Source organism: Podarcis tiliguerta, assembly GCF_965153285.1.
Source record: "Podarcis tiliguerta genome assembly, chromosome: 6".
Classification (NCBI taxonomy): Eukaryota; Metazoa; Chordata; class Lepidosauria; order Squamata; family Lacertidae; genus Podarcis; species Podarcis tiliguerta.
This window is the reverse complement of record NC_139539.1, coordinates 43,364,528-43,385,730: the sequence shown is the minus strand read 5'-3', so window position 1 is coordinate 43,385,730 and position 21,203 is coordinate 43,364,528. Positions and strand designations below refer to the sequence as shown.

Sequence of the window (21,203 nt, the reverse complement as noted above, 5' to 3'; positions counted from 1 at the left end):
TAAATATACCTTCTGGGAATAAGTTCCATTGAACCGAATGATACTTCTAAATAAGTGGAATTTGAATCTTTCCCCTGGGAAAGATTCTCCAGTTATTGGAGAATTTTAATGGAGAATATGTCACTGTACAGTGGTCCCTCGGGTTAAGAACTTAATTCGTTCCGGAGGTCCATTCTTAACCTGAAACTGTTCTTAACCTGAAGCACCACTTTAGCTAATGGGGCCTCCCGCTGCCACTGCGCCGCTGGAGCACGATTTCTGTTCTCATCCTGAAGCAAAGTTCTTAACCTGAAGCACTATTTCTGGGTTAGCGGAGTCTGTAACCTGAAGCGTATGTAACCCGAGGTACCACTGTATATTGTTGCCATGTGGAACCACAGTTAGAATTCTTGAAGCAAGAACTGACTTGAAGCAATAAGAGTCTCTGGAGTGAAATTCCACGGCACAAGAAAGGATTGTATGTGATCCCAAGGGGGAATTCAAACTACATCTGATAACTAGAAGTAGAGAACATGGTTAGTTCCTTCTCTGCTGACTTCCCCTGCTTGTTCCAGGTGGAATACCTCCTGAAGAAGATCTGCACAGCCATGAGCATTGAGCTCAACTCTGGGGAGTTAGAGGACTTCTTTTCTCAAGAGGCTCAACAGCAGAGTGGTTTGACAGTCTGGCAGTTTCTTGACTTGGTAAACTCGGGCCGGTTCCTACGAGGAATTGAGCGTGAGGCTATTAGCATGGCTGTTGAAGAAGTCTACCAGGAGATCATTGGAGATGTGCTCAAACAGGTAAAGAGCTGTCCTTGATTAGGAAATCCTTTGCTTGGGTTTGTGGAACTACCTATGAACAGGAAATAATCCTGTAACACGGGCACCCAGCACAGCTTTCTTCCTCTCTAATAAAGTCTGTATTGGCCTGTATAACCCTAACCCTACTGCACATTCTAGTTACCTTTTTGGACAATGATAACAAGAGCATTAAAGGGGTGGGAAATGATCTAATTTGTGGTATTTGAAGTGAGAGAAGCAGTAGAGCAAGCTAAAGTGGGGGGGAGCAACCATCTGGGAAGAGACCAGAGAACCTACACTGATGTTTATTTGTCTTTTCCTATAGAATGGTAACTGCATATGCTAAGGATAATCGGGTAGGCAACTTTTAGGCTTGTATGCATGTTCCATTTTTCTTCTGGGTTCTGCACACCAAGATGTAGTTGCTATATCTACCAGTTAGCATGGGATTTTGCATGCCATCCTTTGGAAGATTTCCCACACTTTGCTAATCCTGATCAGTCCTGATCAGCCAATCAGCCTGTCAGGAATCACAATACCCTTTTGGCCTGTAAACTGTCAAAAGTGCCAAATCAGCATGCCTGATAGTGGGAAATTCTGGAAGCATGCTGAGTGTATAGCATTGAGGATCTGCCAGCAGCCAATGAGGAAATAGGACACTGTGCTAAGTCCACTGCGCAAAGAGGAAGAAAACAAGTCAGCATTCCTGACACCCACAAGCCACATGGTCATGTTTGTAATAGTTCAGATGGCAGATCAAGCTCAAGGTTCATTTAAAGGAAAGGCTCGAGTAGAAAGCCTCCTGCTAGTTGGTGTCACTTGTTTATTCCACATCAGAAGTAAATTGGCCCTGTGGGAAGTTGCCACATGGATGCAACCTCATATAAAACTAGTGATAAGGTATACCTTTCAGAATATACAATATGCATGTATACACTTACATATACCTGTGTAAGACAAGTGGAGATCAGTTGACACAATCCATGTTCTAAATTTGCCAGTTTCTTTGGCTCCTTTGTGACACAAATCTGTGCTATGGCTGTAATATAGGTGGAGTCTTGCAAAGATCTTTGGTACAGAGATCTTGGTTTACTCACTCTCTGTTTCTCTGTCTCTTTGGTTGGGAGCAGGGCTATCTATGGAAGAAGGGTCATCTGAGAAGGAACTGGTCTGAACGATGGTTCACCCTAAAGCCCAGTGATCTCTCTTACTATGTGAGTGAGGAACGGAAGGAGAAAAAGGGGAGCATTTCTTTGGACAGAAACTCTTGTGTGGAGGTAATTGGACATACTCTGAAACAAAAGGAACGTGATAGGCAGATGCAGTCCTCTCATGAGGCAGCTGGTGACAGTGTGTGGCTTCTCCTCTCCCTCTTCAGCCAATAAGAGTCCAAGATGGTCAATGACAAGTCCAAAATAATTCATAATGCATATTATAAAACACTAAAACAAGCAGTAAACCATAACTATTAACCATAACATGAGGCAGCAGCTTAAAACATACAGCAGGTTTAAGCAATTACATATATTAAAAATGCCTGGGGGGAATAAATGTTTTTGCCTGGTGCCAAACAAATTGTAATGTAGGTGGCAGGCATACTTCTTTAAGAAGAGGGTTCTGTAACCTGGCATCACCAGCAGGAAAAAGTAAAGCCCTCTCCATTACTGTTTTATTCTGTGTTTCTGATATGGAAGGCACTTTGAGAAGAGCCTCATCAGAAGATCTCAAAACAAAGGGTGTTATCCAAGATGATCAAGGGTCAGGAAACCAGGCCTTAAGAGTTGAGGGGATTGGGTATGTTTAGCCTGGAGAAGCAAAGATTGAGAGGTGTTATGATAGCTGTCTTCAAATATCTGAAGGGCTTGTTTTCTCCTGCTCTGGAGGGTAGGACTCAAACCAATGGCTTCAAGTTACAAGAAAGGAGATTCCAATGAAACAGCAGAAATAACTTTCTTACAACAAGAGCTGTTCAACAGTGGAACAAACTCCCTTGAGAGGTGGTGGACTCTCCTTCCTTGGAGGCTGTTAAGCAGAGGTTGGATGACCACCTGTCTTGTATGATCTAGTATCAGATTCCTGCATTGCAGGTGGCTGGACTAAATGACCCTCGGGGTCCTTTCCAACTCTATGATTCTGTGATCTCCACTTACACAGCAGAACGTCCTCTTCTCCCTGTGTGCTTCCTGCACCCTCCCCATATCTGCTCCGGAGGCTTGGGGATTCCCCAGGACATATTTAATGGGTGTGAGGAAAGAGGAGAGAAAGGGGAAGGTTCCACTGAACAGCCGGAAGTCCTTGGTCTGGTGGAAGCACTTGGATGAGCCCTGTCCATATTGAGAAGGCCTTCCCCCAAATGTTTAAGACTTCCCCCCAAAAGGAGAACTAAGAAGGAAATGACTATATTGCTGACAGCCAAGTATGGGGAAAACAAAGTAGAATCAGTAGTGCTATCATGGCACAAAGTCCAGGTCCTCACTTGACAAAATGAATACAAGAGCCTCCAAATGCAGCAGGACTTGTTTATCACACTTTGAAGTGAATTTTAGTGCACATTAATGTCTAAAAATCTGCCTCCCCCACATAAGTCCATTAAGACCACAGGGCAGTATCCACTGAAATCAAGGACTTATGGCTGCACAATTGAACTTCCTCTCCTCTCTGCACCCCCTAAATATGTTCTCTGCCCCCCCCAACCCTCCATAGCAGATTTGGGGAGGGTGTTTGGGGAGAGGACATTATATTGCATGAATAAAAATCCTTGTGCTGATGGAGCTATTTTGTTGCATACCACCCAGAGTCTAAAATTACCTATTGCACCACTGAGAGGAATTGAGGAGACAAGCCATGCTGTGAGGACAGGGGACGGACGGACTGGATCCAGTCCAGAACTGGCCCACCCTCCATGGCCCACTTTTGACAGGTGGGGAAGGCCGCCATACCTATCAGTTGCCTGAAGTCAGGTGACTCTTCCTTTGCAGCCCCAGCTCATACTGTATGGGAAGAAGATTTGCAGCCATGGATTGAAGTCAGGCCAAGCCTGTAAAGATAGTTGCTGAAAGTAGGGCTTTCAATCAGCACTGGATGTAAATTCAGTGCTGACTGTTAGCTCCACTTTCAGCAAGGACTGGAAGCCAGCAGGGTTGCAGCTTCTCCCAGGCTGGGTTGCAGAGCCTTGATGGGGATGTTGTTTTGTGGTTGGGAAAGGCAGGGGTGGCCATCCTTGGCTTGAGGCATTTCAAGCCTTGGCAGTGTTCTAGGTGGTCTTGTGGCTGAAGGGAGATGTCAGCTTTTCCTCCTTTATTCAAAGATCTTGCCCGACAAGGATGGGAAACGGTGTATGTTCTGTGTGAAAACACCTTCTCGGACGTATGAAATGAGCGCCTCGGATACCAGGCAAAGGCAGGAGTGGACGCTGGGTGAGTACTGTGGCTCTTCTCTCCTGCACCTTTGGAGATTTGCTGAAATTAAGATATGAAACTGAAAGTAGCAAGAGCCTCTGGCCCTTTAGGTAGCCTTCATTCATGGATTGACTTTCTCCCCGTATGACTTGAACTGCCCAAGCTAAAGTAACTCACATGGCCAACGTTTTATGAAAACATAAAAACACATGATTCTGGATTGAAAGCCAGTCTTGTGTAACTATTTGGGACTTCAGTGCAGATTATTTTAATATTGTCTTCTGCAAGAATCCTAGTAGTAGCTAAATAATATTGAGTGTTAGAGATAGGAGACAAGATAATATGGAACCACATGGTCTTGCCAGTCTGACACTTCCGTGTGTGTGTGTGTGTGTGTGTGTGCGTTCTTCGTTTGCATACCACAATTTTTTAATGAATTTGCAGTATGAAAAGGAAGTTTGGTTTTGCTTCCTGTTGAATAGCATCAGCCAAGAAAGCAGATATCCCAAACCTCATGGGTCATGGGTGCTGAATGTTGCAACTCTTCCTTATTTCGTTTCTCTAACGTATTTTTATATTGCCCATCATCAAAATCAATTGCAGGGAAGTTTTTAAAAAATTAGAAGTGCAATTCATGAAAACCATGAAAATGATTAAGCAAACAAGCAGATAATGGAACAGTTCAATGAGGTTAAAAGCCTGGTTAGCTAAGGAGGCTTATGCTTATGCTATGTTGCTTCCAGGCGAGCCTCCTTGGAGAGGGTGTCCCATGATAGGGGTGCCAAAGCCCCCCTCCTTCTTTGCCACCTACCCACCTTACTTTTGAAAAGGGTGAGGCTTTAGAGAAGAGCCTCACAGGAGATGGCCTAAGGCATTGGTGGGCCACATCCCTTTGAGGTAACCTTCCAGGGGCTACGTGCCAGTGGTGGGTGGAACCAGAGGCAAAAGTGGGAGGAGCAATTAATGTAAACCTTACCTTTGTGCACTAGGCTTTGTTTCTACATGCACTCACCTCTCCTCCATCCATGGGAGCAAGAGACATTATCAGAATTTAAGGTCACATTCCAGCCAGGCAAAACCATGAAGTCATGAAGCAGGGCTAGTAGAGGCTGTGGCCGAGGAAGATCCCTGAGCACTAGATATAAAGACATCAAGATCCACATTTGGACCCTGGACCTGAGTTTCCCTGACCCTAAAGAATAGAGCAGTGGTTGTGAGTCAAGGGGCTGTTTATAGTCGCTAGCCAAGGCAGCCCCTATGTCCCCTTCTGACACCTCTGACCCTTCTTCCCTCGGCAGCCATCCAGATGGCAATCCGCCTCCAGGCCGAGGGCAAGAAGTCTCTGCACAAGGACTTGAAGCAGAAGCGGCGGGAGCAGCGAGAGCAGCGGGAGCGGAAGAAGGCCGCCAAGGAGGAGGAGATGCAGCGCCTGAAGCAGCTGCAGGAGGAGAAGGAGCGCAAGCTGCAGGAGCTGGAGCTGCTGAAGGAGGCCCAGCGCCAAGCTGAGCTCTTGCTCCACGAGGAGGAGGAGCGGCGCCAGCAGCAGCATGAGGAAATGCAGAGGACGCTGGAGATACAGTTGCAGGAAGCTGAGAAGGTGGGTTCAAGGAGAAGGGCGAGGGGGCTCCCACATCCACAACCTGCCTGGTAGACCAGGTCAGCCAACAAAGATACGAATCCCTCTTTGGCATCTTTGGTGGGTCAGTCAGCTTGCCAACAATAGCCAGGAGGGGTTAGGAATGCCGTGGATTTTTTAGGGGCTTGTTCGGTGCTCTAGCTTGCGCAATAAGTCTCCTTGGGACCTTCAGCCTAGACTGGCTGGGCAAGGAGGCTGGACGAGGAGGGAGCACATCCTTTTGAGAAGCATGAAGTGATGGAAGGCCTACTTTCTCTTGGCTCACACGCCTAAGCACTACACTATGGTTTTGTTGTGTGGTGCTATCCAGCTGTTCCAGGTAGTGCAGAATACAGTGGCTATACACTACTGATGGAGGTGTAAGACCAACAGAATGTGACATCTCTGCAAAAATATCTACATTGGCTGCCCATGTGCTACTCTGCCAGGTTCAGGGTTCTTCAAATAATATGCAAAACGCCTAAAGCCAAGCTGGTGCCAAATGTATTGCTCTGCTTTACTGTGGTCCACATCAGCAAGGCCGGGGGGGGGGTGTCTTGTGTGGGCAGCCCAGGACCTCCATAAACGATGCCTAGACTTGTGGCCCAGGGAGGTCACCAGAGGCACACTCCATTGTCTGTCAAGACAGACGGATGCCAATAACAAGCTTATATAGTTGTAAACTTCTGATATTAATCGAATTGCTTGTTGTAAATAGGGGCCTGCTGTATACTAGAAACTGTAATGTCACCTTTTTTTTCATGGCATGCAGATTACATATTATTTGTTGCATAATTGTGGCACATCTAATGCAAGCAAGCAAGCTGTAAAATGAGGCAACGTGCATCAAGTATTACTCAGGCTCTGTGCCACAAAGAACTGTGTCCGAAAAATATTTTTCTTGCTTCAAGTGGAATTCTGTGCAGTCACTATCCAGCTTCAGAGTGACAGCCATATTCCATAATGCAAAACGTCCAACTCGGCATTGTTATATTCATCATGGCATCATTTAATAGCCACCAAGGCAAACAGGCAGAAATCTCCTATAGGAGAGGTCATGGACCTCTTAACATTCCAATAAGTGTTATCTCCCCCCACCCCACCCCCACAAAAAAGAATTCCAATCTGAGGCCCACATCCCACTGAGCCACTCACTTTTGCTTCTTTCTGCGTTGCTAATTATTGCATGCCTGTCTTTGTACATCCACAAATCTGTACTGGAAATGACAAAAGCCATACCAACCACAGTCTGCACCAACGGCTGAGTTGTAGGCTGCGTTTAGGTAGCTGATTCTGCCCCCTGCTGTTGGGCTGTGTACTCTACATACTAACCGCATGGTATTATTATACCTGCAGGCTCGTGCTAACATGCAGGCTGAGATGGTACTGAAGGAGGCAGAGGCAGAACGTCAGCGCAAGCGCATCACAGAACTGGAGGAGATGCAGCAACGACTCCAAGATGCTCTGCACCAGGAGGTTAAAGCTCGTCAGGATGAAGAGGCCGTGAGATATGCACAGGCCCGGTACGGATAATGAATGCTCGGCTTCCTTCTTTCAACTAGCTCTGGATATAATGTCCTTTGACAGCTGAAACAAATGTTCAGCTGGCATAATTGTGAGATCCCTCAATGATGCTGGACTCATGTACTCCCTTGCCATCTACCCCTCTGGAAGAACTGGGAGCAATACCAGGGCTGAGGTTTGCAGTTTACTGTAACTATAACTTTGCAGGACACTACTATTTCTGAGTGTAATTTTTCTGAGAAAAACTGAAGCCCCTTCAGGTGTTTTCATTGCACTTTATACACCTCTTACTGGGGGAAATCTGGAATTGGTATAGCTGATCTGTGCTAGTATCAACACAAATGTCCTCTGCTGCACAATTTGCATTATATTATATTATATTATAATATTATATTATATTATATTATATTATATTATATTATATTATATCCCCATGTCATCAATATATGTATACTTTACAAAGTATAAAACAATGGTTCCTGCACCAAGGAGCCTACAACAGAGGACAAGGAAGGAAATGGAGGCAGGGGTAAACAGAGAGGATATGCATCTATTTCAGCTGCATGTACTTTGGCTGAATTGCAGTGGGGTATAGATGAAGGGAAAGTATTAATAGAAAAGAGAGTTTTGAGGAGGGGTTTGAAGGAAGAGGGGTGACATGGCATCTCTGAAATCTTCTAGGAGGTAATTAGCTGAAAGCAAAAAGAAGATTAAGAGGAACAGTGGAGTATTTTGAGGGAGCAGGAACCGTCAGACAACAGGGTGGAGGTGCAAAGGTCATGGACAGGGACACATCAGAATAAGAGCAGAGAGATAAAATGGAGATTGGGCCTTGGAGAACTCTAAAAGAAAGGGCAGGGGATTTGTGCTGGATCTGGGAACAGACAGAAGGCAGCAAAGGGATTTAAAGGGGGGCGTTGCATTGTCAGAGTGACAACAGAAGTGAATGAGTTTGACGACACAATTCTGAATAGAGGTCAAGGTGAGACAGTGGAAAACTACACATGAGCGGATTGCACCAGGGCGTTTGCTAAGGGGGTAGAGAGGAAGTTGCAGTAGTTGGTGTGGACCGAATCTTGGGATCAAAAGGAAAAGGAGAGACAAGGGTGAAGCCCCAGACTTTGCAGAGATTTGAGATGGGACAAAACATTTCCCAGAAAACTCTTTCCCCAATATCTTCACCGTGTCCTAAGCAAGGATTCCCAGAATGGAGGCAGTTGTACACACTTCTTGCAAATCATACTGTTTTCCTTCACAGTTACATGGACTCTCCCTGTTTGTACTGGAACTGACCAGAGGCTTAAACAAGAAAATTGCTCATAGACAGGGTTTGTGCTATAATTAGGCCAACTAGGCAGCTGCCTAGGGCACTGACCTCAGAAATGCACCGTACTGACCTTTGAGGGGCACAGATTAGTTTTTATTCTAACCTATACCTTTCTGATAATATATGACTTTTAGATTTTGAAAACAGTTTTTCAGAAGTCAAACTTGCAAGAACTTAGGCTCAGCAGTGTGGCAAAAGAGACATACGGCTTGGCAACCACCATATTTTTTGCTCTATAACACTCACTTTTTCCCTCCTAAAAAGTAAGGGGAAATGTGTGTGCGTCTTATGGAGCGAATGCAGGCTGCACAGCTATCCCAGAAGCCAGAACAGCAAGAGGGATTGCTGCTTTCACTGTGCAGCAATCCCTCTTGCTGATCTGGCTTCTGAGATTCAGAATGTTTTTTTTTCTTGTTTTCCTCCTCCAAAAACTAGGTGCGTCTTGTGGTCTGGTGCATCTTATAGAGTGAAAAATACGGTATATCCATTGAACATGCCCAAGTATCAGCACTTGACCTGAAGGAATTGGTGACAGCATTTGCAAAGGAAAAGGCATGCAAAGTGAGATTTTGATGTGCCTGAAACCAAAACTTTTAAGAGACTTAAATCTTAACATCGCAGATGGCAATATTATTCAAAATGATTTGTGTGCTAAACCATTTTGTTTATTTGAGAAGGAAATTCAAAAACTGTTGTATTACTTATTCTAGCAATTCAAAGTAAATTTAGCAGTTTCAAGCCTTGTGCTTTTCATTTTTTTCTACAAGACGTCTGTTTTTGAAAATTGAAGTTTTTTTTTCTTTTTTCTGGGGAGTGGAAGTAGTTAGCCTGGCCTACAGGGCAACAAAATTGCCCAGCACCAGCACTGCTCATAGAGTGAAATGTAACTGACTTCTTTTGCAATTTTGTTAGGTTGCTGAATGAAGAGGAGGAGAAATTGAAGCAGCTGATGAAGCTGAAGGAGGAGCAGGAGGAGTACATCATCAGAACCCAGCATGAAAAGCTGATCCTCAAGCAAGAGATGGAAAACAAGAGCAAGTTTCTGGAAGAGGCCCAACAGCAGCTGGAAGAAGTGAGAGTCAATAGAGAAAGGGTGGACCAGGATGTCATGGTGAGTGATGGAGCTGTCTCTGCTTCCCATTCTCTCTAGGAGAGTGTTACTGCCACAGAAACATCTTATTTAGCCACTGTCTATCCCACCTCCCCATAAGTAGCTCAAAATGGCAAGGTAGAAACTACATGCTTAAAACAGTAAACTGATTACAGTGGTGCCCCGCAAGACGAATGCCTCGCAAGACGGAAAACCCGCAAGACGAAAGGGTTTTCCGTCTGCAGAGGCGCTTCGCAAGACGAATTTCCTTATGGGCTTGCTTCGCAAGACGAAAATTGACGAAAATTTTCGGGGGGGGTTTTCGCTCCAAAACCCCTTTTTCTGAATCGCTAAGCTGCTAAAAACATTTTAGCAGCAAAACCGCTAATCCCCCAAGCCTTAAAAAGCCGTTTTTAGCCCTTAAAATGTCAATAGCGCTAATAGCGCTACTCCGTCAATGGGCTTGCTTCGCAAGACGAAAAAAACGCAAGACGAAAAGACTCGCGGAACGGATTCTTTTCGTCTTGCGAGGCACCACTGTATAGCATTTGCATGGTGCAAAATTGAATTGCGCAATTCAAAAAGGGCTCAAGTTGCCTCCTTATGTAGTCTCCTTCCCAAAGCAAGGCAATCTCTTCCCCGCTTCTTCCACACACGGACACACTTATTTACTGTTAGATCAAACTATCAAATCTGGGCCAAAGTAAATCACTAGCAGTAAACAGGTATGGTACACCTGTGAGAGAGAGCTCCAGAGATTTAGTTCCAGATGATGTACGCCCTGTGAAAACTGCATCCCAGTACCTGTGCTGCCTTAAAAAGGAGACACTCCCTTGGACCAAGTTGGTGGACTCTATTTCATTGGAGGTTTTTAAGCAGAGGTTGGGTGTCATGGATGTTTTAGTTGTGATTACCCTCAGAATCCCTTCCAATTCTTCAATTCTGTTTCTATGAAGCTAGCATTTTTTATAGTTATCAGCACTTCTCTGAAAATATTAGGTGATTAAATCTGCAGTCATATAGCAACTAGAAGGACCCTAGAAGGGCCCACTGCTCCTGGTTTTGTGCTGTCTTTACTGTATGCTTTGCTAATTATGTTAGAATGTTTGGGCTAGCAATGAAGAACATGGGAACTGTACTGTGTCTCATCAGTGCAAGGATTTCCTCTGGTGCAATGTAACAACAACAACAACAACAATAATAATTTATTACTTACTTACTTACCTATACACATCCCATCTGGCTGGGCCTCCCCAGCCACTCTGGACGGCTTCCAACAGAATATTAAAAATGTGATAAAAACATGAAACATTAAAAAATTCCCTAAGCAGGGCTGCCTTCAGATGTCTTCTAAACGTCAGATAATTGTTTATTTCCTTGACATCTGATGGGAGGACGTTCCACAGGGCGGGCACCACTACCGAGAAGGCCCTCTGCCTGGTTCCCTGTAACCTCACTTCTCGCAGTGAGGGAACTGCCAGAAGGCCCTTGGCGCTGGACCTCAGTGTCTGGGCAGAATGGTAAATCTGTTCTAGGGGTTCCCCCAACTCTCTGGAGCAGATTTGGGAGGGTGTGGGATGCACATGGGGAGAGGACAGTCCTGTTGCACAAGCTGAATTTCTTGCACTGACAGGGTGCAGTAGTTGAATACCAGCCAGAGTTTTTATTGTAATTTGTACTTTATATTTTATCGCTTCTTTAAACTGCCCTGAGAACTTGGTTGGATGGGTTGTATATGACGATAAGTATATACATTATTGTTAATTTGAGATGTTGCCTGATTGATTAGTGCTTTTTTCCTGTTTCATTGCAGTTGGCCCAGCGGAAGCTTCAACAGGCCAGCACCAATGTAAAGCATTGGAATGTTCAGATGAATCGACTGATGCACCCCATTGCACCAGGAGGTAAGTGACCGCATAAAGTATTTGCATTTGGAGCAAATACACAGCTAAATCTGATAACTGCAGCCAATTGACCCACTGCTTCAAACTTGCACACAGCTGTATCTGGTAGTTGTTTGCTTACCAGGGAATAATCTTGCATTGCAGAAAGTAATATCGGCGATTCTTTTTGATCTTCCTCCTAACTGTGCACAGAGGTCAGATCCCTCCAGGGTTTATGAGCCGTGTTGTTGTTCTAAAGATCCTTTGTGCTCTTATACAAATAAAAATGTCCTTGTTTGGAACATTCTGCCTTGTTTGTTTGTTCAGTGGTACCTCGGAACTCAAACGTAATCCATTCCGGAAAAATGTTCGAGTTCCGAAATGTTCGAGTTCCAAGGTGTGGCTTCCGATTGGCTGATGGCTAGGTTTTTTCACAACGGAAGCCGCATTGGACATTCGTGTTTCTAGGAACGTTCAAAAACCGGAGTACTTACTTCCAAGTTTTCAGCGTTCAGGAGCCGAAACGTTCGAGAACGGAACCATCGAGTTCCAAGCTGCCACTGTATCTTGTTCTGTTATTTACTGTGACTGCTAGGTTCCTCTGGAGACTAGCAGATTTAATTTGAACACACACATTCTTGCATGCAAATTCTTGAAGGAGCTTTGTTGCAACGATAGTGATGAGCTTATGCATGGCAATACTCTATTGTTGCTTCTAAGTGCTTTTGTTCATCTCTTTCTAGAGAAACGTACAGTGGTGAGTGGAGGGTTCCCTGGTTTCAATCCTGCACTCCTGTCCAGGAGAGATTCCTCCCTCAAACTGAAGCAGAATCTGGAAAAGAAGAAATCTGATGCTATGAAGAATGGAAGCAAAGAAAACTTAAATGGGGAGATGGAGAAACAGCTGCAGGCACCTGATAAAGATAATCCTAGCTCAGAAACCCTCTGAGTGGCTACAGAAGCCAGGCCAACCCACTTGTTGAAATTTTGGGACCGGGGCGTAAACATCATGACAGTTTAACTATAGTATATACATATGAGCACTGGACAGATGTGAAGATTGTATAGGGAAGTATGATAAGAATTCTACTTTGTTAAGCCATGGGCTATGCTGGCAACTTGCTTAGTATGCAAAAGCAGCACCTGATGTATATAAAATGGACAAACCAGAAGTTTCCTTATCCAAAATGCAGGAGTATGGTTCTTTGGGATTACAGTTCCCTTGAGGTACACTTTATTTGGCTTCTGCAGAAGATGAAAGAACCTCATCACACTCTCATACTGGCATGAAGAATTTCCAACTGCTCTTGTTGCTGGTAACCACTGCTGTAATGTGCCAAGATGTCTCATTCTTTTAAAAACATTTTTTTTTAATGGTAAAATATATTTGTGCTCCATTGTGGTTTGCAATATGTTGTTAAAACAGTCTGAGTCCTGCTTCTTTGGGACAATATTGGTTAATTTTCCACATCTTTAATTAATTATTATTATTATTTGGCAGCTGAAGATACAAATATGGCCCAAGTTTATATAATGAATTCTGAAAATGTTATGTTTCTAACTTTTGAAACCAATGTGCAAGCCTTGTCAAAGAGTTGTTGAGAACAAACAAGTTGATGCTCAGTTTCCCTGAATCACTGTGCAATGTAGAGTATGAGTTTTAAATGAAATTTCTTTGTTTTTTGTTATCAAGCAAGCATTGTGAAAGATATATAGAGGGGGAAGGGCATTGGAGGAACTAGCACAGTTCTTTCGGGGGGGGGGTGTACTGTGAGTTGTGTCATTCTGATTATGTTACAGGAATACGACTGGTGTCCTAAGGAGAGTCTCTTATAAAAGCAACTGTAAATAGAATTTCCTGGTGCACAGCTGCGGGAAGGAAATGGAGAGGGGGAGAGAAGGGCTTGTGGAAGACGCAGAGGGAGAGTGAAGGAGAACGATACTGTGCTCCAGCGCAACAAAAAATAATTATAACTGAAAAACAGTAGTATTTTCAAAAGTGATCAAAGTGGGGGACTGAGTTTTCTCCATAACATGACATAGGGCTTATCCAGTCTTCCGCTTGTGGTGTCACTTTCCCCTGGGAGAACCCGATCTTTACTGCTGAATCAGAGGAAATGCCAATCAAGTTTTCTGTGGATTGACATTTGCTCTGATTCAGCGCTAAAGAGCTCGTTTCGCAGCGGGGCAAACAGAAAACCGCTCTGCCCCGAGCTCAGAAAGCAAGTGGCAAGTGGGAAACTGCTCAGATTCCTGTTTTTCTAGATGTGGGAGAAGTGGAAGTGTTAACCTAATCATAGAAACAAGTCCCACTGGATGCAGTGAGACTCTGCACTAAGTGCACTTAGGCTGGCAGTCTAGGAGTCTGAAAAGCTAACAATAGTTTCTCAGTTTCAAATGGTAAAAGAGAGCCACTGTAGCCTGCGGTATGCCCCCTCAGTTCTTTTGTCCCATTTATCATCCGTGACAAACAAGTTTTGCAGGGTTTTGAAGCACTATGAAAAGTTAGTAAAACCTGTTTGGCCACGGGTGGTAGCATGCCTACAACATGAGCAGTGATGGTTCTGACATATCTCCTGCAACCCTTCGGGAAACGGCTGCCAGGGTCTAGTCTCAATAAAAACAATCTATAATATTTTCTACCAGTAGACAAATCAATATTGGGGAGAGGAATTCTAGCCTAGCCTTCTTCTCCCTGATAAGCTAGTTTTAAGTGTGCATAGATTGCCCCCCATCACAACCCCAGCAGCATTGATTCATGCTATTTCTCAAGTGTAGTGAGAATGGGCAGGTGTTTTTTTTTTTAATGTCTACTGATTGTGTAAAGTAGCTCATACATACATGTTAATAAGGCATGAACAAGCAAAATGCACATACTGGGAGGCTGAGTTTTACTCAGCATAGAACCATTGAAATTAATGAAAATTATTAATATAATGAAATTTTATTGCTTAAAAACAAAACATCAGCAATCCCAGACCAGAGCCAAAGTGTAAGTAAATGTGTGATTAATTAATGATGAAACAAATAATCCTTCCTGAAATCAATGACTAAGTTAGGTCCATTAATTTCAGTGGTCTCCTCTGGTTAAAACTTAGTTGAGAACCACTCACTGCCCTTGATATACAGTTTCTCAAATCTCTCCTACTGCTGTAGTATGAATTCATGAGGATGTGAATTCACTCAGAAGGCGATAGCAGTTAGAGCTGTATTCATCCTAGGTAAACGTACGTCACCACAATGATTTCTTCCTACACAGTGAAGTCTTCTCCCGTTTCTTTCCTTTCTTTCCCCAGCAGTTCCTCCAACCCTCCAGAGCATATTTGAAGATGGCTCAAGGAGAGGAGGGGGAAAATATCACTCTGCTGGCACTTTCCCTTTAACTGGTGCAAGAATTTCTTTGACTATCACCCTTATCTTTGGCAGAACTTACAAAGTGGTGTGTGTGTGTGTATAAGAGAGACAGCAGGGGGGCCTACAATCAGTCATTTTTTCTTCATAGCAGGTGATAAAACTGCAAACTGACAGCTAGTTCATGGGATTTAGCTATGTCCATATAGAGCAGGATTGTCTGCTCTGACTGGTAGCATCTCTCCAGAGTCCCAAGCCTTTCCCATCACCTTCTACTACTTGGTCCTTTTTTCTTTTCTATGTTTACAAGAGTTGCCAGGCCTTGAATCAGGGACCTTAAGCACTTCATAATAAATTTTTTTCTCTCTCATCACAGAGATATAGACTACCACATTGGCCAATGAGGGCAGAAATTGCTGTTTTGCATTTCCTTGCTTTTGGGCAATTAAACATTCTCATGCCTTAATAGTTCAGCAATGAGATTTCCTGGAAGGGCCTCTTTGAAAATGGAGATGGGGCCCTCTTTATCCCTCAAAGTAGCCTAAGCAAGTTCAGCTGCCACATTTGCCGTTGCCTCCACATCCTTCTGTTGCCCCTGGACATGTGTATACACCATACACTTAAAGTATGCGACTTACTCGAAATAATTCTATGATCCTACAAATTGTAGTTTAGGGGCGTTGCAGCTGGGGAGGAGTTGAACTACAGTTTCCATGATTCATGTAGGAAACAGCCACTATAGATGTATTTTGTTTGGACTTTATCTCTTCTCAAGAAATGAAGCTGAACTTGCTTTCTACCTCATTACAGGTGGGAGCTACAATTGGCCTTATAAAACCACATTTCTTATTTTCAGCTAAAACAACACTGAGCAAAGCTGTTTCTGGTCTCTTCATTTCTGGTCCTGCTATGCTGACATCAGAAAAGAAACTCCTTGCATCAGCTTTTTTCCTGAGTGCTTCCTCTGCCGAAACACCACACACCTGCTTCTTCTGTTACTGCTTATCTAGATGATCAGTAAAAGCATGCTTCAAGGAGAGAACACTAAAGCATGATCCCTAGTTCACATATTGTAATGGTTCTAGGGGTTGCTCGTGCGTAAGCCGGTGCAAACACCTGGCTGGATTGCCTGAGTGAACCTTTTCTGTCCGGACAGCCACTCACCCGTGGCTGTCTCAATCGCTGGCAGAATCCGTCAGTGGGCGTTTCTTAAACTTCTTCCAGCAAAGAAGCTCTTTGACGCCTAGTCTTCTCCTACTCTCTCTGTGCGAAAGCCTTCTGCGCAAGGAGGGCGTAGGCAGCGGAGGACCTCTACTCTCCCCGCTGGTCCCCAGCAAGGAGTCATGGGACCGCCTCGCCGCTTCCCCCATCTGCCCCCCTTCTCCACTGGTGCTACGCTGATTCTCTTCCCCAGAAGATGGGCTGCCTCTCCCAATCCCGGGACGCTCTCCGGAATCCCTCTGGATTTTGCTCTCTCCCTCCAGCACTGATGGCAGTTCCCTGACACATATGATAGATGGTGGTGGGTGCAGGGAATAGCCACACTGTTGCTTGCTCCCTTTCTTGGGTTTTAATTTTTTAAGCTATCCTGGTAGTTGTATACTTTTGCATAACAGAGACCACACAGGTTGGAAAACTTAAATGTACATATATATTGTTAAATGTGAAATGTTTGCAGAATGAAACAATACTGAGGGAAAGTTGGTAACAGGTCGCCAAATGGTACAGGCATGCAAACTACCACTTTCTGAGGCTGGGCAGCTGAATTCCTAACTTGAAAGGAGATATCTGGTACCTTCTGTAACAGATTTTCAAGGCCAGAGCCACTTTCATCTTACAGCAGGCTGCTGCCTAGATCCCCACAATCAATTATATATTCTATTACAGTGGTACCTCGGGTTAAGTACTTAATTTGTTCCGGAGGTCCGTTCTTAACCTGAAACTGCTCTTAACCTGAAGCACCACTTTAGCTAATGGGGCCTCCTGCTGCTGCCGCGACGCTGGAGCACGATTTCTGTTCTCATACTGAAGCAAAGTTCTTAACCCGAGGTAATATTTCTGGGTTAGCGGAGTCTGTAACCTGAAGCGTATGTAACCCGAGGTACCACTGTACATATTTTGGAAAGTTGTTTGTCTGTTTGGACACCTCTTAAGATATCATAACCAAATTTTGCATGGTTCCTGAGATCAAGGAGCAGGTTTTTGGATACAGTTAGATGCTGTTATGATGGACTGAACATTTTGAAATTGCACTGTCAGTGATTTTAACCACTGATTTCAAAACACCACTGATTTGGGTGAGGGGAGCAGTGTTCTTAGAATTCCCAAGCAACACCAGGTACAAGGCTGCTAGTTTGAGACAGACAGAAGAAAATTTAATGTGGTAAAAGTTTTTAAGGACCTGCATTTCCTTAGCTGGATTTTCCTTCCTTCCTTTGTGTGTGTGATAAAAGTAGAGAAACTTAGAAAGTACTTTGGAGGTGTTCTAGTCCAGCGCCCTGCTCAGTGCTGGATGCCTCAGTTCAGTTGTCAAAGGCCAGGGAAAGAACCTTAAGAGTTGGAAGGGACCCTGAGGATCATCTAGTCCAACAACCTGCCATGCAGGAATATGCAACTGTAACATAAGTGGATCAAAACTGTGACCTTGACATTATCAGCACCTTGCTCTATCCATGCAACAGGAGCCCTGATAAATGATCATGCTGTCTTTACTCAAGTTCATCTAGTGAAGGTGAGTCCACCAAGCCCATCTGTTTCACTGCCAGACAGCTCCTACTGTTAAGACATTTCTCCTAATGATTTGCCGAAAGCTGCCTCTTTGCAATTTCGGTCCATTAGTTCTACCCTATCCTCTGGAACAACAGAGAACAGGTTTGCTCTTTCTACTGTGTGACAGCCTTTTGGATATTTGAAATTAACTCTCATGTCTCTGCTTAATTTTCTCCAGACTAAACATACTCAGTTCCATACCTGCACACTGAGGACAACTCTTATATGTATCTGAATAAGTGGTCTCTTGTGCATAAAGGCTTAAGCCACAGTAAATCTGCAAGTCTTTAGTGTGCCATAAAACTCTTTTGTGTTTGCTGTAGCCTGCCTTATCCTCTGGAACAATTCAAGGTGTGGCTGATGATCAAACTGTTCCTTTCTGGCTTTCTGCCCTGCAGAAAAAGTAGCCAGAAATCAGTGTGTGGGAGAAAGTGGAAGAAATATTTTTCTTCTTTCCATGCCCCGTTCTCTGCCTTTCCACCATCTACAATGGTTCTGATCCTTGACAAGCTTGCTTAGCTTCCCAGTAGTATTCAGAATGGTAAAGAATAGCAGCAAAGTCAAAGAAGAGAGGCAGACAGGAGAGCAATACTACCGGGGTAACAGTTAACTTACACTTGGCTACCACTTCAAAGTCTGGAGACAATAAAGGGCTAAGGAGTAGTCAAGTCTACCTCAGCAGGACACTTGATAGTGCAGAAGTGGAGCATTGAGGTTAGGGCCTAGGAAGAGATGAGTGAGTCTCCTGGGGCAGAGCAATCCATAGGAGGGGGGGGGGTACCATGGCTGAGAAGGCATGCTCACTACTCACAGCTCACCTAAATTCATAGGGCAGGGCATGTGGTGAAGGATACTGTACCAGAGTGACTTTACCTGTGGAGGCTAATAGTAAAATTTTAATTTGCTTATATATGCTGTCCCCCACTTTCCAACACTGAAATAAGTCCAGGGCAGGTGCAGTTGTACATAACTTCCTTTGAATGAGAGGGTACACCAGAGACTTAAAAGTGCCTTTGTAATATTTATATTTAAAATTATAAATGCAGAACCTATTGTAACTGGGCTTCTAAAAAGCAGAACCACAACTGCTAATCCTGTTTCAGATTTTTAAAGAGCAACTGCACCCCAAGGATATAGCCAACTCCAGCTATAAAAACTTCCATCTCTGCCTCCCAAGTCTGCAAACTGCTTCATGTCCCCTCCCCCAATTTCAAATTCTGAGGTGGTTAAGGAACTATTCAGACCTTCTATGAAGTCTTTGCTCCTTCATCAAATGATATTTTAGGCAACACCATAGTATTAGGCATATTCACAATAATTCCTATTTCTCATTACACCTCCTAAGTCTAATGAAACAATTTCTAAGGTGACATATATATTTAAAACTTTTATGAGCGTGTCACTTGGATTAACGAGATTTCCTTCCCAAACAGGCCACTATCAATTGCCTCAGTTGAAAATCCAGACTTTCATTCGTGCCACAATTTGCAGGCACAGGTCTCTGCTTTTCAGATGTTGGTCCAAGCTTTTTTTTTCATGCCGCTTTCCCCGGAAAAACCCGTTGTTTATCACTGAATCGGAACAAATGTCAATCCACGGAAAACCCAATTGACATTTGTTCCATTTCAGAGGTAAACAGTGGTTTTTCCTAGCAGGGCCAAAAGAAAAACCATACACACCACTCGGACCTACTTGTACATGCGCCCTTTAAAGATGGGCGGGGTATAAATAATAAATTATTAATTTTCAAATCAAAGGTGCTCCTTTATTTCTTTGCTTTGGTGCCTCTGCTATTTTCCTAGTCTTGTCCTATTGCCATTAACTCCATGAAATCTAGAATTCTAGATACAATGGTTTGCTCATACTATGTTGTTTTTGCTCTCAGAAACTGCTTTTAGAAAGATCAGAGGTAAAAGCCCAATATTTCTTTCCTGATTGAAATTTTGATTTGCAGGGAGTCACTAATGCAGCCACATCGTGTAGGTAGTTTTTCAAATATGTTTCCCTTATCCCGAATAGCTTGGTTGGGGAGACCCTGAGTTTAGTTTCTGTAAGTGTCTTGGGGTGCTAGGTGTCTCCCAGGAGATCTGCGGTGGGAGCAGCGGACTGTGACTTCATTAGAGTGCCTAAGCTATGTCTCCACCCACACTCAACCTGTATATGTATGTAAATAAATGCAAAGATTACAAAACACTAATAAGCCTCCAGTGACATCTTTCCACAGGGAATCAGACTTGGATAAGCACCGTGGCTTAGAAATTTCTTGCCATTTACAGAAGTGGAGTGAGCGTTCACAATACTGTATTAAGTAGCAGTAAATTGCCGCTGTGTATGTGTCAACTACTTCTGTGTCCTGTTGCCTGTGCTTGTAACAGGGTGAGGAGAAGAGTTGGGAAGTATTTGTCAATTTCATTTCTCTCGGTTTCTCATTTTTCTTTTCTTAAATTCAGTTTTCCACATTTCTGCAGCAATTTTGTCTGTGTTTCAGTTCCTGTGTTTCAAATCCGTGTAGTGTGAATTTCAGGAAGTGTGGATTTGATACTTGCTTTTAAATCTGAACTGATTCCGATTTCTCCCTGATCCCTAGGAGGGGAAGCATGCGGCTTTCCAGGCAGGCCTAAATCCAGCCCCCTCTCTTTTATATATATAGAAATTAGCCAGTGGTCTTAGGCTGATCTAAAATGCACACTGCACAGTAATGTTAATGAATATGAAGATCTAACGCCACCACTTTCCTAACATACCAGTACATCATCCTAACGAGGTTTCTTTTTCGTCTGAAATTATTTAACGTTATAGAACACATGGACGTATAATGCTGCTTTACATTAACTTAGACCACTGGTCCATCCAGGTCAGTACTGTCAACATTGTCAGCAGCTGCTCACCAGGGTTTAAGGCAGCAGCAGCAGCCTTCTTTATCCTTAACTGGGGACATGGGCATAGCTAGGGCAGCTGCCCCCCTAAATCAAGTAAATAAATTTTAATAAAAGCTCGGTTCTGTCTCCCTCCCCCCAATAAATAAATCCAGGCTATGCCCATGACTGGGGATGCTGGGGATTGAACCTGGCACCTCCTGCATGCAAAGCAGATGCTCATATACCCCCTTGAGTTCTGTGGGGCTTATTCCGCGGAATAAGAGCACCCTCAGTGGGTTGCAATAGCCTCAGTGGTGCCTTCTGCACCGCGACCAGATGCAGAAAGTCCCTGGCCCTGTTTGCATCCGCCTGTCCGATGTCGGAGACGGGCGTCCACTTCTCGCTCCCGCTGGAGGGACTCTCCGCCCTCGGACGGCCGCTTCCACGGAAGAACCCGCTGCCACTCGACGACCACCGGGGCAGGAGGTAGCCAGCCACAGGGTGGGCCTCCTTTGCTGACGAGAGAGAACCTTCGCTCCTCAGGGGGGCGGGAACGGGCTTGGGCCGTCGTCGTGGCGATATGCTAATACCTCCCTCGCGCCTCTG

General features: G+C 44.2%; 1 protein-coding gene and 2 long non-coding RNA genes across 5 annotated transcripts in view; 2 read left to right on the top strand and 1 right to left on the bottom strand.

Annotated features, from left to right (window-relative positions):
- DEF6 (DEF6 guanine nucleotide exchange factor) overlaps window positions 1-13,307 on the top strand; it is a 45,372-nt gene extending 32,065 nt beyond the window's left edge. For all 3 annotated transcript variants that reach the window (XM_083445753.1, XM_083445755.1, XM_083445754.1), the window contains 8 exons: window positions 555-782; window positions 1,913-2,059; window positions 4,090-4,198; window positions 5,479-5,777; window positions 7,152-7,318; window positions 9,559-9,757; window positions 11,550-11,640; window positions 12,363-13,307. In XM_083445753.1, the coding sequence (XP_083301879.1) occupies window positions 555-782; window positions 1,913-2,059; window positions 4,090-4,198; window positions 5,479-5,777; window positions 7,152-7,318; window positions 9,559-9,757; window positions 11,550-11,640; window positions 12,363-12,568 (1,446 nt within the window). In that variant the 3' untranslated portion in view covers window positions 12,569-13,307. The remainder of the gene's footprint in view (window positions 1-554; window positions 783-1,912; window positions 2,060-4,089; window positions 4,199-5,478; window positions 5,778-7,151; window positions 7,319-9,558; window positions 9,758-11,549; window positions 11,641-12,362) is intronic.
- On the top strand, window positions 9,764-10,764 carry LOC310679987. Its single transcript, XR_014512590.1, has 2 exons — window positions 9,764-9,897; window positions 10,268-10,764. It is a non-coding gene; the product is annotated as an uncharacterized lncRNA (long non-coding RNA).
- A 5,864-nt stretch (window positions 13,308-19,171) lies between the features above and the next one.
- Window positions 19,172-21,162, bottom strand: LOC310680511. The gene is made up of 2 exons (XR_014512820.1): window positions 20,885-21,162; window positions 19,172-20,415 (listed from the first exon to the last, which is right to left on the bottom strand). It is a non-coding gene; the product is annotated as an uncharacterized lncRNA (long non-coding RNA).
- Between the last annotated feature and the right edge of the window lie 41 nt (window positions 21,163-21,203).